At 38.7% G+C, this 15,395-nt stretch overlaps 1 protein-coding gene across 1 annotated transcript in view; it reads left to right on the forward strand.

Moving 5' to 3' along the window:
• Positions 1 to 15,395, forward strand: part of COL4A1 (collagen type IV alpha 1 chain) — a 112,393-nt gene that overhangs the window by 86,178 nt on the left and 10,820 nt on the right. Inside the window, exons 34-46 of the mRNA XM_042868500.1 lie at positions 1,234 to 1,386; positions 3,504 to 3,602; positions 3,701 to 3,790; positions 4,699 to 4,838; positions 5,753 to 5,879; positions 5,979 to 6,059; positions 6,772 to 6,870; positions 7,392 to 7,442; positions 9,312 to 9,497; positions 10,159 to 10,292; positions 12,309 to 12,381; positions 13,067 to 13,138; positions 13,457 to 13,585. Of these exons, the coding sequence (XP_042724434.1) occupies positions 1,234 to 1,386; positions 3,504 to 3,602; positions 3,701 to 3,790; positions 4,699 to 4,838; positions 5,753 to 5,879; positions 5,979 to 6,059; positions 6,772 to 6,870; positions 7,392 to 7,442; positions 9,312 to 9,497; positions 10,159 to 10,292; positions 12,309 to 12,381; positions 13,067 to 13,138; positions 13,457 to 13,585 (1,434 nt within the window). The remainder of the gene's footprint in view (positions 1 to 1,233; positions 1,387 to 3,503; positions 3,603 to 3,700; positions 3,791 to 4,698; positions 4,839 to 5,752; positions 5,880 to 5,978; positions 6,060 to 6,771; positions 6,871 to 7,391; positions 7,443 to 9,311; positions 9,498 to 10,158; positions 10,293 to 12,308; positions 12,382 to 13,066; positions 13,139 to 13,456; positions 13,586 to 15,395) is intronic.

Raw genomic sequence — 15,395 nt, forward strand, 5'->3', positions numbered from 1 at the left:
TCTGAAGCTGAAGACAAGTCTGAAAATAACCAAATACAGGGGAACCTCGAGAGTTCACTCACGAGATGGCCGCCGCATGGCATGAAATTTTGCAAAGTTGTATGGGAGGGTCATTGGCACGGTGGGACCCTGATCAAGCTCTTGATCAACTCAATGCGAGGCCGGTGCAGCTGCTGTCTTGGGCCACACCCTTGATGCCAAGCCACGACCTTTGTGGTGGTTGTTTTCAGTGCAACTCACATGGGTCTACACTTCCTGGCTCAAGATCTTAGCGATGTTACTTAGGAAGTCCCGATTGCTATTGTTACGTGCCCTAGGAATTCCACCCCGACTCTTGAAACCCTTCTATGATCAACTGAAGGTCGTGAGTTCGATCCTCAACATGGGGCACCAATTGTTGTCCCCCGTTTTGAAGGTTCAGTCCACCTAGGACTAGCAAAAGGGCTATTGCGACACCGACACCAATATGAGGATGCAGCAAATGGCGTTTATTGCAACTACACAGCGGTTTATATGCCCTACCTGCTTCATCTACGCCCTTAAAGCATGTGTCATATCTCCATCACAGAGCAGGGGAGGTCCTGATGCTTCACATCCTGATACCCCGTTTATGCCTACTACAATATATGCCTGGCCTAAGGAATGTTTTATGTCATGTAACATCCCTGTAAGCTAGAAATGGTATAATCTAGAAAGCCATAACCTAGGAACAGTCATGTATTTGGGCACTGAGACAAGATTTCTGGTCTGTTCTTCAACAACATAAGGACTGGCTAGGTAAGAGCATGCTATGGGTATTTCTCCCAGAAAAATGCTGTGTTTTAAGTTATAAATAGCCAGCAGGAGGGACTTAATTCAATCCTTCAATTGGTACCCTATTTTTAAATTCTTAGCCATCTCTAGTGTTTGGCAACCCTGCACATAGTAGGGGGGTAAAAATTAGATGATCATTTTGGTCCTTTTCAATCCAGGCCATTCTATGATTCTATGATTCTTAAGCTTCTATTGCCATTGTTTTGAGAGAGTCTAAAACTAATGGCTGTGAAGTAGGAAAAAATACCACTTTTTTTCAGTAGAGATATTGTGTAGTCCTTGCGTTAAAAAAATCTGCATCTGAGATAGGTGTTCCAGAGCATGTTAGCCCATGCTCAAGGTCTGAATAAATAGTTGTTCTTGTCTACTAAATACCTCTGCAAAATTTTATACTCCACTATAATGTTCTGTGCTTTACAGGTAGCCAAGGTTTGAAAGGCGTGGTTGGACCACAGGGTGATCCAGGTGTCAAAGGGGATAAAGGTGAAGCTGGTCTTCCGGGAATACCTGGAAGCATGGACACCATGGATATGGTTAGTCTCAAAGGCCAAAAAGGAGATCCTGGAGAAAAAGGTAACTTCTGTCTCTAATTAGGTACAGTTAGAGCAGTGGTACTTTGAGTTTAGTTGTATCTTAGCTTTAGATAACAGGTTTTAAAACAAGGTTTAAGAATTTCACACAGAAAATGCAAATCTTTTTCTAGCATCCTCAACTCCATAGAAATAAAGACTAAACACAGACAGAGAGAGTTTTGGTTGGATGGAAGAAACTAGAGCTTGTTTAAAGAGTAAAGCATGTCTTTCATGTAAATAATAGAAACAGCGTTGCTTTAAAGACCACCTGATAGCAACCTGAGAGATGGAAGGGAGCTACAGAGATAATGTAATCTTCCATTTCCTTCAACCAAATCTTTAAAATTTCATCATTTTTTTCTGAAGTAATTACAATTCTTACCCCTTCTGAATTCTTCCCAACTTAGCTGCATCCCTGTTGCAATGCACTGTGCTGAAACAACTGAAGTAATTCAACTCAGGTCCTGTTGGAAGGAAATTTACCTTATTTGATGCTTATTTGATTTAGTTGCTGACTTGGTTTGTGATTAGCTATAATCCTTAATCATTTTCTCCTTGACTACTACTTACCTTTTTAGAATACTCCTTGCAAAAAATGTAGTGTATTGCACTTTTTAAATTTCATGATGATTATTTCCTATCTGTTCTCCAACTCTTCAAAACCTTTTCACAGCTAATCCTCTCTTCTTTTCATGCCTATCCAGTGTGATGAAATATACAGACTACCCTAATAAATTCTCTGTTGGGCTCAGGACAGAGCCCTTGAGACTCCTTTCCAGTTTCACAGTGAATAACTATACTTTGCTATATTTAAACTGTGAGTATGGGAGAGTTTCCCAGTGTAGCTATCTGTTCTCTCCATGTCTGTCTACTCATCAAAGTGAGATCTGGGCTCTTGTGTCCTGTCTGAGACTCTGTCACAGAGTTGACCAGATCAATCTATGTCCGTGACAGGGGCGACAGGCCTCTGCCCTCCCCCCCCCACCCCAGTCCCACAAAAAATGGGAAGGAAGGAAGGGAGGAAAAGAGCAGCAGCAACAATCTATGGAGGAAAACTTATTTTACTATAATATTGGAATACAAGATAACACAATATATACAATTTAATTGAAATTGAGATGAATAAATCAGACAAGAGAGAGAGAGTTCCCGGGACCGAGTCAAACCTGAAAAGCTTGGAACGGCCAGGAAAGCACCCTCCAGCACCCACTGCAAGGCAGCAAGAGAGCGCCCCCCCACCCGGAAGGGCCAGGTCCCGTGACTGCTGTAATGTACAGGGATAGGTACTTGGAATTGGAGCAGTGACACTTTAATGCCCCGTACACTACATGATGTTTTGATGTGGAATACTGAAACCCAAAAACAAAAAAACAAAAACATAGAACCATGACAGACTCAAAGAAGCATTGGATGTGAACGGACAGCTTGAACAGCCTAGTGTCAGAAACTGCAAGTGTGGAGTGCATCTGCTTCTACACTGAGATGCAGCTTCTGACAGCATTTTTGTATTTGGTGAGGCTCTTAGCCTGTAACAGTTTCACTTGGGTATCTTTCTGTCATTTGCTCCTGATCTTGGTATAGTTGGTGGTTGTGAAAAACTTTTAAACGAATCTACATAGGTTGTTTTTTCATTACTTTCTTTTCTGCTGTAGGTCTGTAGGTTGATTGGTTGATAGTTTTATTTCCTTTCCAGAAATCAATATTAGACACAGTGGTTACATGTGTACAAAGAAGTTTGTAACGTTAAAGGTGTTTTACCATTAGGCAGAGCTAAGGAAACTGGACATTTCTGCCTGTGAACTGGTTGCTCACAAATACCTGCTTAGACAGCAGAACAGCCAAATCAAATAATTTTTGTTAATACTTTTTATTGTCTGGCACATAAAAAAATAACTCATTAACTCTCTCAACAGTTTGCAGTCTTCTCTCAACACTGGTTTGACTGGAGAGTTGGGTTTTAATCAGGTGTGACTCTATTGTAGAATGTACATGATGCTTGAATACGTCCATTCCCTTGATCAGAAGAAAGAAGCAACAGTGACAAAAATTTACTAGAAGGACCATTATATGTCATGACATATTTGCTAAAAATCATCTGTTTGTCTTCTTGGTGTCTAGGGGACCTTGGGCTACCAGGAGAAAAAGGGTTACGTGGGGAATATGGAGAACCAGGAATTCCAGGAAGGGATGGTGAACCTGGTACTCCAGGACAACCAGGTATGGCTGAAGCTAGCAATAGATTGTTAAAGGTTGTTAAATAAAGTACTGTAAATGATGTTCACTAATGGGACTCTTAATTTCTCTGCTCTCCTTAGGACCAAAAGGAGATCAGGGTCCCCCAGGGTACCCAGGAGATCCAGGAATTCCAGGACAAAAAGGATCAGTTGGTGAAATGGGTTTGCCAGGTACTGACTGCTAAGAATTTTTTTTTTTCCTTAAGTTAATCTGGAACTTTATGAGAAGCCTATATAGAGTGTTAGTTGATGTGGATCTACTGAACAGAGAAAGTATTTGCAGTGCCTGAACTGTAGGCACTGGAGATGTTGCTTTTTCAGTCCTCTTCTTGGCATACAAATAATTCTCATTCAGTGGCTTCTTAAGTTTCTATGTGTAAGTCCTTTAACTGGGTAGTAAATGGTACTTTGTGCTCTGAAAAGAAGGGGCATATGGAGTATTTATGCTTTTGTTGCAAGTGGGCAGTTTTTCAAGTGGTATCTGTCTGTCTGTCTCTCTGTCTCTGCTAGCATGTGAACTGCTTTAAGCTTCTAGTGTATTTTCCCCCTTCTAAAAAGTTCAGTGAGTTCCAGTGTACTGAACACTATTTACAAACTGCAGTGCTTTGGGGTTGTCGTGGTGGAAAGGATTTGTAAAGAACAGAGTGAAGAATAAACTTGGTCTCAAAAAGGAAACTTTATCTCCATTCAGATGGCTTTCTGCCTATCTAGGAAATCAAAGATAGAAAACAGAAATGGTGGAGGGACACAGGAAAATCTGCTACAGCAAAGTCTCTTTGTCACTCTTGTCCTGTTAGATATGAATCAAAGCAACACAAACTTTTTTTTCAAATCATATTATTATCAATAGCTCTGTTTTCTACTAACCCAAGATTAGAACTTCTCTTATCAGGAGAGTTTATCTTTCCATAAAAAGTCCCCTTAAGGTGATGGATCTCAGAACTGAACTTACTAGCTACTGTAATTAGATATACTTCTTTTCTAGCTCTAAATATTTTAGGCATAGCTGAAAAAGCCTTGTCAATACTGCTAAGGTGCCACTAGCTCTCATACATGCATTTTTCCTTTTCTCTTGCTAGGAACACCTGGAGAAAAGGGTCTGCCTGGAATACCAGGTTCACCAGGCACACCAGGGTTCCCTGGGCAAAAAGGTGAAAAAGGAGACAAAGGAGCAGCAGGTTTTCCTGGAATTGGCTTTCCAGGATCTCCTGGTGAGAAGGTATTCGCTTACACCCCTAAGGCTTCAATTACCTTATTTCTGCTGACTAACGCATTTTAAAAGATGCCTTTGGCCTTTAAGCTATTTTGTTGTATGTTCTATTATGCTCATTTAAATACCTGATGAAAAACTTGAATATATGCAGATTTAGAGGAATTCTATTTGATGGGACCACTACTTTGAGAGTTTTCATTTATTCTATCTCTCCAGAATAAGCTAAATTTACATTGCTAGAAATGTGGAGGAGGGAAAGAACTTTTAAAAACACTGAGGAAATAAATTTTTAAAAGGCTTCTTACAGACAGATCAAATAGGGATGCTGAAGTATTTTTTCTGTACTTTTACAAAGATATTGGGAAGCTGAAAAAAGCTGTAAAAATGCTCAGATAATACAGAAAACAGCACTGTATTACTATAGTCTGTGAAGTTAATTGCACTTATAATAGTATTCTAATAGGATTCTCATTTGTTTCACCTTGCTTTTTCTAGTTACACAATGACAGTAATCCTGAATTTATAAGTAAAAATTGTAAAAATAAAGCTTACTAATCTGGCAGTAAATTTACTGAAGTCTTAAAAAAGACTTTTTTTTTCTTTTTTTTTTATTTTTAAGATGATTAAGTGTAATCAGCAAGTTATAAGGCTAATTTGGAAAAGCCTTTGTAAAATCCATCACAAAAATGCATGGAAGAGTGCTCGTATTCATGCACAGCTATTAAGCAATTGCTAAAAAGTCGATGTTTCTGATAGTGGAATTTAATGCTAAATTTAATCTTATATTGCTTTGTTTCTGAATGGAAAAAGAGTGAAATTCTTTTTAATCCAGTATCTAAGAGTGAGTGATGTCTACCACTGCGAGCAGAAAATGTTGTTTATGAATTAATGTGCGGTTTTTATAATGTTGCTACTTCTAGGGAGAACCAGGAAGAACAGGTAGTCCAGGCTTATCTGGAGACAAAGGTGAAAAGGGTAATGCAGGAATTCCAGGAATGCCGGGTTCTCCAGGTCCCAAAGGATCCCCTGGCATGGCAGGATTTCCAGGCAAGTTTTGAATGCTTTGATAGAACAGAAATTGCAGTGAAACAAATATTTTCAGTCTTAGTTTCAGCATATGAACCCACGTTTTCTTGCTTTCTTTAGGGAGCCCAGGCCTCCATGGAGCAAAGGGTGAAAAAGGACTTCCTGGCTTAAGTGGCATCCCAGGTTTAAAAGGAGAACCAGGTAGAGGAGAACTATAAAACATAAAATGCTCCTTAAAGTATTATTCACCTCCAAGCAGTAGCTAAAATAAATACTGTGGCGTTCTACGTTCATTCTGGCTCAGATATTTCCTGTTATATTTGTTCATTTCATGGAGGAATACACACGGTGCTATTTCCCAGGTAAATCTGAGTCGATGTAGCACATGGCTGTTAATACTGTTTGTGGAAAGGATTTTACTACCCTCTGCAAGACTACTTATTGCTATAATCATTAGTTACATTTGTTTTGAGTGTATTTAAAAACAATAAATGGGCCCAAACCTGAATCACCATGTTGAGCATCATCACAAAGACAAGGAGCATAACTTCGTTGTTGTCAGAAGTATAACAACGTTTTTGAACTTGGCGCTTACTGTTCTTAGTTTGGTGTCCATAGGATACACCACCTCATTGAACGTGGGCCATGTGATTCACAAGTCTTTGCAGGACTTCCTACACAAAACTCTCTGGGATTCACTGAAATTATCTATGTGGAACTCAGAGTAGTTGAGCCCTGACTTGTGCTGGCTTAATTCAGAAATAACTTCAGAGAAAAGTTACACTTCAGTCATCATATGTTATCTCTGATCTTTGTGGGAAGAGAAGAATAAATTAATCTTTCATTTAGAGAGAAAAGTGTGTAAAAACAAGTCTGATTCATAGGTAAAATGAAAATGGCAATGGTTTTTCAGGTGAACCTGGTGTTCCTGGTCCTGCTGGTGCCATTGGTCAGAAGGGTGAACCAGGCTATGATGGGATTCCAGGCACAGCTGGTGCAAAGGGTGAACAAGGTACTGTGATTGTCATGTCATGCTTATGTGTCACAAAAATGCACAAACTGGCTAAGCAAGAGTAGCTGAGAGAAGAATATGCTGGTTTTGAGATACTTTATCCTTAACCTGGAACCTAGAAAAGTGGAATTAGTATGAATTAGTACTGCAAACTACTGACTATCATTCCTCTGTAAAGCTGGTGATACAGATGAGCAACTGTGTTTAATTGGTGTAATTGTGAACGATTCTTTTTCACAAAAGCTAGCATTACTTTAAAAAATTGTTATGTTTTGGAATTAGTTTCCCTTTGCAAGTCAGCTGGGAAATAATGTATTGTCTTCCCTTAGAGTAGAGTTTTCAGACAGGATCCATTGTGCTAGATGCACTCCAATCATGCAACAAAGATGGCCTATGCCCTGAAGAACTTTTGTATAAACTATTTATTTAGATTTAATGTTTGTTGAATAGAGTTTTGTTCATTACAGCTCAAGTGTAATAGCTGTCCTATCTTCTCATCTTCTGCTGCCCCTGTATTCCAGGTGTTCCAGGTAGAGGACTTCCAGGATTTCCAGGTGCAAAGGGAGATAAAGGTAAAACACTTCTTTGAGCAAGTGGCCAACCTCCCTCCCAACTTTCTATAAACATAATTCCGTCATTCATACTTGTTACTTCATTATTTTACATGCTATACCTTTTCGGAGCAGGCAGAAACTCAGAGGCTCAAATACTAATTTCTGTTACAGTGGCAGCATCTTGGACATGAGTTAGATATGCCCTAAAATAGGTAATTACTCATAGTGTGGAATTTACTGCAAGCTGTGCTGTGATGAGGTAATATAAATAACTCCTGTATTTGTGTGCTGTGTTTTTTATTCCAATTATTTCTGTTTTCCTACTAATTTTGTAAGAATTGAGGTCTGGTAAGAACCTTTGCACTAGACAGCTTAAGATAAGTTTGTGGTCAAGATACCACGGTCATTTATTTTCCTTGAGTCTGTTGTGCAGCCTTGATACAATCATATTTATTGCTAAAATAGATATTCTCTCTAGCTCAGTAGAGCACGTCTAAACTATGTACAGGAGCATGGTGCAGAGGTGCCAAAAATCAGAGACCAAATGAGGTCTTACTGAAAACTATCATTATCTGAACTCAAAGCTTACTACCTTGAGTATAGGCACGTCGTTACCACAATTTGAAGACCACTTCTGGTTTTCACAACATGTGTCAGTACACTGAGCTGCGAGATTGGCTCGATCAGTTTGAGTCAGTACTTGTTCAAAGTGTCTGTATGCACCATGTTCCACTTAAGAAATAAGTACGTCCTAGAAACTAGACTGCAATAGATACAGTACTGAAACTCCATCAGGCTGTCACTGATTAAGAAAAAGAGTTGAATACAATTAAAGGATTTTCAATTTTGAAAGTGCAGAAAATAAAAAAGTTTCAGCTAGTTTCCATCTATAAAATCTGTGTCATGACAGATTCAGGAGAATTCACATCAGCTTGAAACATCACTGTCTTATGTAATTCATCCTGTAAGTACAGGATACTTGTGTAGACAATCAATAGTGATGAACCATCACTTTAGAACATTGTATTTACCATCTTGGAGAATTAACAGTCACTCTGATTGCTCTTGCATTAGAGAATTATTTTAAAAAGCAAATTTTCTAGTCTCAGCTCAGTAAGGCATGTAAGATGCTAGACTATGAAATCACTTTTCCCATCCCGCCCATTTTGGGCATTTTGCCAACACAGCTCATTTAAAAACACCTAGTCTTAGAGTAAGTAGAAATCCAACTGTTATCATTTGTGTTCCAAAAGTATTGTATTTCCAAAAAGCAAGTCTCTCTTCTGTTTAGGCAAGGAGCTGGGGAAGTATTCTTTATGCATTTTATTTCTCTTATTATTATGCTTTGTACTAGCTATTCTATATCTTTTTCTTCAATCGTGATCTAAAATTCAACTAAATTGCAAATATTTATTATTTGTACAATCTTGAAAGTAAGTACTAAGTTTTATCTGGATCATAGTAAGCATATTCCCTTTCTCTCCAATAGCAAGTTCTTTAGTGCTTATTGAAGTAAAGCATTAATTACTTGCATGTGACAATAATAATTGTAATGAAATAAGAATGCAAGAGGTTTTCTTCCTCGTGGAAGGGCTGACAGAGATATTAAAGGTTCATCTGTTTTTATAGTGAATGCAAATATCCCAGTGGTCAGTTTAGCTAACAAAAGATATTTTGGTTAACCTACTCTTTTTTCTCATTTCATGTCAGTGGTATAGAGAATAATACACTTTTCCTGAAGTTCTGCATTTTTTATGCGAATATATAAAGGCAAGGTTAATATTTTCTTAAGAAATAAAGCTTATTATAAAAAGATAATAGAGGAGAACATTTCATTGACTATGATCTTTTCTCTAATCAAATTTTGGGTTTCTATTCAACTTTTAGGTGCGAAAGGCGAAGTGGGTTTCCCAGGATCCCCAGGAATCCCAGGGATTCCAGGCTTAAAAGGAGAACAAGGGTATGCTGGCCCACCAGGCCCTAAAGGCAACCAAGGTCTTCCTGGACTACCAGGAAGTGCAATTGAGGGCCCTAAAGGAGACAGAGGACCCCAAGGCCAACCTGGTCTACCAGGTAATTCTTCGTCTTAATGTTAATCTATTGCTGTTAATCAATTTTCCCACTAATTAATTTTTTTTTTATCCTCTTCTCAGAAACCAAGGAACAGCTATCCCTCATAAGCAGTTTGGGATTCTGTCATAGGACAGACAGATTTGATGTCCTCAGGCTGTTAGCTTTTTCCAGAAATTCTTCTGACATTCAGAAGTTTGCCTCTCATTTCCGTCTGTTTCCCTCTAGGCTTTATTTACTCATTTGGGGCAGCCACAGCTGTATGTTCCTCTGTCCTGGAGTGTTAATCTTTTTAAAAATTGCCAGTGTGACCTTACCATAACAAGCACTCTGTGCTGAAGGTTAAGGAGGAGAGCAGAGTAGAGCTGAAATACATTTCTAGCACATTTATACCTGAGAATCTACAGTATGTTTTTCTGCTCATATAGAACTCTGTACATTATTGTCTATGAATCAGACATAACAGATGATAGGTGCCCAATCAGATGGATAATTGTGCACACCTCTGCAACAGATTCTCCTGCATATTTTCTTGAAATACTGTTGATGAAATTCTACCTTTCTGCATTTTGAGCCAGCTTGAACTCCAGAAGGTACTGCCCTGTACTTGCTTGTACGGAGCAAATTTTGCCATTAAATATTTTCCTTTTCCTCTGGTCTGTAGGTTTACCAGGTCCGACAGGGCCACCAGGACCTCCAGGTCTGAAAGGGGCTAAAGGAGAGCAGGGGAGTGATGGCTGGCCTGGAACTCCTGGAGGTCCAGGAGATAAAGGCGATCCAGGTTTCCAGGGACTGCCAGTAAGTAACTTTCAGCACGCTATCCAGACTTGCAGGAACCTGGTTCTTATAATTAATGAGTATATTAATCACAGATGTCTCATGTTCATGATAATGATACTTTACGCTCAAAATGACTTTGGACTTAGTGCTGACAATGTAAAGTCAGTTTCAAAATGTGGGATCTTGGCTATTTGTCTTTGAGAGCATCATTTTATGATATGTGCTCTAAGCATAGTATATATCAAATTAGCATTCCAGTATACTTTTCCTTCAAACTGTTAAATTTGGGAATTCTAAAGCTTTTTGCAGTCTGATAATCCACTTCAAGACTGTTTTTTAAGAATGAGAAATGGCAAAGAATTTTGATTGCATGTCTTCGATCAGAACAAAATGCTTTAGTGTCCTTCAGCCACAATGCTCAGCATCAGTTCGTCAGTCCAATTTGAAATGCACCAATGAGACTTATTTCAATACTAAACTTCCTCTTGTGGAGCTTAAGATAATTTTCTGATGTCTTCATCCCTTTCCATGTGACTACCCAGATTAGGTATCAGATTAAATCATTTGTAGAGGTCTGCTCGTACTTGGAAACCTGAATTAAAGGTTTACTAAACTAAAGGAAATTAAGCTAAATAATGAGTGAGTGATACAACCAATCTGAAAAGTCTATCCAAAAAAAGGAAATGCAGAAGTCAGATCCTGAAATGCAAACCCCATTATAAATTAATCCATTTTACAATTGTAAACTAAAACAGAAGCTATTAAGAAGCTCCAAATTTTACTGAGAATGTCTGACTCTTGATTCACTGTCTTCTCAATGAATGGAAGCATTTCTGATTTGTGCTGCAGAAGTCTCTGTAATGATGCAAAGCAAGGGCCATTTCTTTAAAAAATTCTATATACTGTGGTTATATGGCTACAAGAAACCAGGTAACTTGGCATTATGAATGCCTCCCTTGCCACTCAAAGGGTAGGATTTCTTTCATTTAACTTAGGAATCCTTACTGTTGACATTCATTTTTGAGATAGTCATCTCTTCTTCCTTTATAGTCAGTGAAAACATTAGGGAACCATTTTTCTTACCTTAACATAAACATCTAACCTGCATTAGATGATGTGTATCTATTCTACTGCTATTGTAAAATGAGATGAATCAGTGTTATTTTTCACTGAGTACTTAAGTCACACCTCCAACTTCTGATTGGTAGTTTACTTAGGAAAGGGATTTTGTTTCTTTCCTCTACATGTGTTCTACATTATATTATAGAGGGGACTGTCATTACTGTGTTGCTTCAGACTTGGGTTAGCAATTAGTTGGGGAAAAACTCTAAGCTGTATTTAAAAGCGTTTTGCAAGTGAGCTGCAATAGATGAAAGAAGCAAAGCATGTTGGCAGTTAGGTAAGTAGCTATTTACAGTATCTTCTGAAACATGGGCTTGGTTTTCCTTGAAGTGAAGCTATTACAAACTTGTCATTAATTTCAGTGGGGCAGTTTGTAACAGTGAAGGCCAGAGGAAGATTTCATATTGTTTTAAAAGTTCTTTAGTGTTTTGTCCCTATTGAAAAGTGAAAACCTGAAAAGGTTTATAAATTTTTAAGTACATTTAATTTCATTCCATGCGTGGTTGTAGAAGTTTTTAAGTCTGTTCTAATCTGGAATTACCTTACTTGATTATCTGCCCACTGTCTGATGGAGAAGCACTGAAATTAGTGTCTCATTTGCTGATATTTGTGCTTGCTAATGTTTCTCATGATGGTGTGGTGTATGACTGAAGAATTATTTGTTAACTATATTGTTAATGAGATACCTTATTCTGATCTAGTATTTTGTGAGGCAAAAATAGCTTAATAAGGTACCAAACTTGTTCATGTAGGAGAAGCTTCTTCTGTAATCACTGCAGAGAATGATTCCATAAATGTAATGACTCTTCCCTCGTATTATGTTTTTCATAGGTTTCCAAAACTAAACAGGCTATTTCAAAGTCATGTCACAACAGTGTAAGGTAACTCTACTTCACTTTCTCTCTTGTACAGGGTAGTCCTGGTTTGCCAGGAGGTGCTGGTGAAAAGGGTGATCTAGGGCCTCCAGGTGTTCCAGGTGTTCCAGGTGAGGAGAAACTTTGTCATGTTCCAAAAAAGCTGGATCAGTCTTTCAATTTCTTCCTCTCTCTCTCTCTCTCAAAAAAACAAAACAAAACAACCAAACAAAAACAACAGCAACAACAAAGCTTGGAGAGTGTTGACTTTGTTTACAGGACATTTGAAACAGAACATTGAAAGCTGCATCAAAAAGCAATCAAGAATATTAGGATTTTTTTTTAATTATTATTATTCTTTTTTTTTTTTTTTTTTTTTTTAATCTTCTTAAATCCTGTTCTCTCTTTCTTGACCAATTTTAAGTGCAGGTGTTCTTTAGAAAATAGATGCAAATTCCATTGTTTGGACATCACCACTCAAGAATCTTTAGGATTTTCTTGAGTGGGAGAGGCAAGTGTTATGGCTGTCTTGGAGGAAACATAGATTCAACATATCTTCTAAATTGTTGTTCTGTTGTCATCACATACACGACAACACTATGTAGAAAAAAATATTTAAAAAACCTACTAGTTTATAAAGAATATTAATTAAATAAAGAGAAACTTATTTTCAGTCATCGATTCTTTAGTGACAGGGCATTTGGTACTTGCGTGAATAAAGTTGTGGTTCTTGGGATCATACCTGATTATTCTGAACCTGTGCTTTCAAATAAAGGAAGTATTGAGTATTTACATAAACATTCTCTTTGGCTTCAGGTCCAAAAGGATCTGCAGGCTTCCCAGGCCTCAAGGGTGAGCGAGGTGACCAAGGTCTTCCTGGATCTAAAGGTATGATGTGAAGATTAGCTGCTGCTTCTGTTTAGTTTTTTCCTTTGTTCACAGATTTTGTTATTAAAATGGTTATTTTCAACTAACCAATGCAATATCTCCACCCTGCTTTTATTAGGTATAAAAAAGGTAGAATATGAAAACAAATGTTGTGGTATCACTATCTACTTGTTCAGATTAGTTTTGAGTGTCGAGTAGAGCTTTGGGTAGTCTGGTTTCTTTTTCTTGCTTTGGAAGATCAATATTGAGGTTTTCATAGTATTAGATTCTTCAGATAGGAATATAAGGTAACTAATTAATTTTCTATTAATTTTCCAGGTTTACAAGGCCCACCGGGCCCCCCAGGTGCTTTTCAGCTTATCAAAGGGGATCCTGGCTTACCTGGCCCAGTAGGACCAGTTGGTCTCAAAGGATTCCCAGGACTTCCAGGTCCCAAAGGACAGCAAGGTGAGAGATTTGTAACTTGCCAGTAGAGTCACCTTTTAAGTAATGCAAAAATGGGCCAGTGGTAGGCTAGATACTGGAAGAGTTTTGGTGTACTGCTATCTGGTTTTTTATAAGCCACTCAAGTTTTGTTAGCCGAGAAGGAAGAGAGTACTTCTCTTCAAAGAGCTCTTCCAAAGCAGTGCCAGAAATAAACGCCTTCCTAGTGATTTTCTTCGGCTCTCTCTGTAGTCATCACACCCGTATCTGAGATCAGTGGTAAACAAGATGACATGCAACAGTTCCCAGGAGGTATTTGGTTGAGTGTCTTCTGTCTTAAGCCTTGAATCCAAACTTAATTGCTGTATATCTCCCTGTGAGGGCAAGCCTAAGGAAAAACACCTTGATCCTGGAGAGGAAAGGGCTCCCTGGGAAAATTTGTTACATAGTCCTCAACTTTCACTCTTAGCCCAAACACTGCAATTCCTGTAAAGAGAAGGTGAACTGCAAAAATAAAACACAATGGGAATAAGGGAGCAAAGGGCTAGACTACACAGGAGTATGTACCCTTCAGAGTGACAGGGCATGGAGAGTTGGAGCTCAGAAGCATTCTTCAGCTATTAAGATTTTAAGGGAAAACTTTATTCCTGATCATTTTTTTAAGAAGAGGAAAAGGAATTATGGTGGAATACTGTGATATTTTTCCTTCTATTTGATACAGAAGAAATGTAAATTTGCTTTTGAAGGTAGGATCAAACTTTGTGACTACTGCCCCATTGCCATTTTGGGCCCCTCACTACAAGAAAGACATCAAGGCCCTGGAGCGTGTCCAGAGAAGGGCACCGAAACTGGTGAGGGGTCTGGAGCACAAGTCTGACGAGGAGCAGCTGAGGGAGCTGGGATTGTTCAGTCTGGAGAAGAGGAGGCTCAGGGGAGACCTCATTGCACTGTACAACTTCCTGAAGGGAGGTTGTGGTGAAGAGGGGTTTGGCCTCTTCTCCCAGGCAACGAACAGGACCTGAGGAAATGGCCACAAGTTGTACCAGAGGAGGTTTAGGTTAGACGTAGGGAAGAACTTTTTCTCTCAGAGTGGTCAGGCACTGGAATGGCTGCCCAGGGAGGTGGTGGAGTCGCCGTCCCTGGCAGTGTTCAAGAGGCGTCTGGATGAGGAGCTGAGAGAGATGGTTTAGTGCTTGTGGTAGCAGTATGAGAAGATGGTTGGACTAGATAATCTTATAGGTTGTTTCCAACCTTGTGATTCTAGGATTCTATGATTAGAAAGTAGGGTATGCTATCTCAGTGACTGGGCACAGCATGCGTTTGCTTGTATGGGTTCTGTTGCTGTTCTGTAGCAGTTAGTTCAGTGCAATAATAAAATGTTACTTTTTAAAGCAAAGGACAGCTGCAACTTACTAAAGCTACTAATATGCCACAGAAAGTCTGGTATAGTACTGGTAGTGTTAATTTATTTTTCACAAAGTTGGAGTTACTGAGTTTATGTAGTACTCAAAGCATCGGCTGATGTTGAAACTAATGAAAGGAAGACACAGATAGATGTCTGAAAATCGGTTTTTTGTTTTTCTAGTTTTTCTGTTGTTTGTCGCCCTACCTTTTATGGTATATTTTTGAATGTGTTGTATGATAAGCAGAGGGAAGAGACTGCTGTCTTTCCTTTTCGTAATCCAGACAAACACCAGTTGTTTTAGAAGCACACACTCTGCTTATTTTTTCTGTTCTGTTTGTTTCTACTACAATGATTTTACCTGCTCTAACCTACTTATTTGCTGAAGTATGAACACTGAATCTGAATGAGCATAGTCTATGCAGAAATGTG

The sequence above is a fragment of the Lagopus leucura genome, unplaced genomic scaffold (assembly GCF_019238085.1).
Source record: "Lagopus leucura isolate 7727_CA_CO unplaced genomic scaffold, USGS_WTPT01 Super-Scaffold_100001, whole genome shotgun sequence".
Lineage (NCBI taxonomy): Eukaryota > Metazoa > Chordata > Aves > Galliformes > Phasianidae > Lagopus > Lagopus leucura.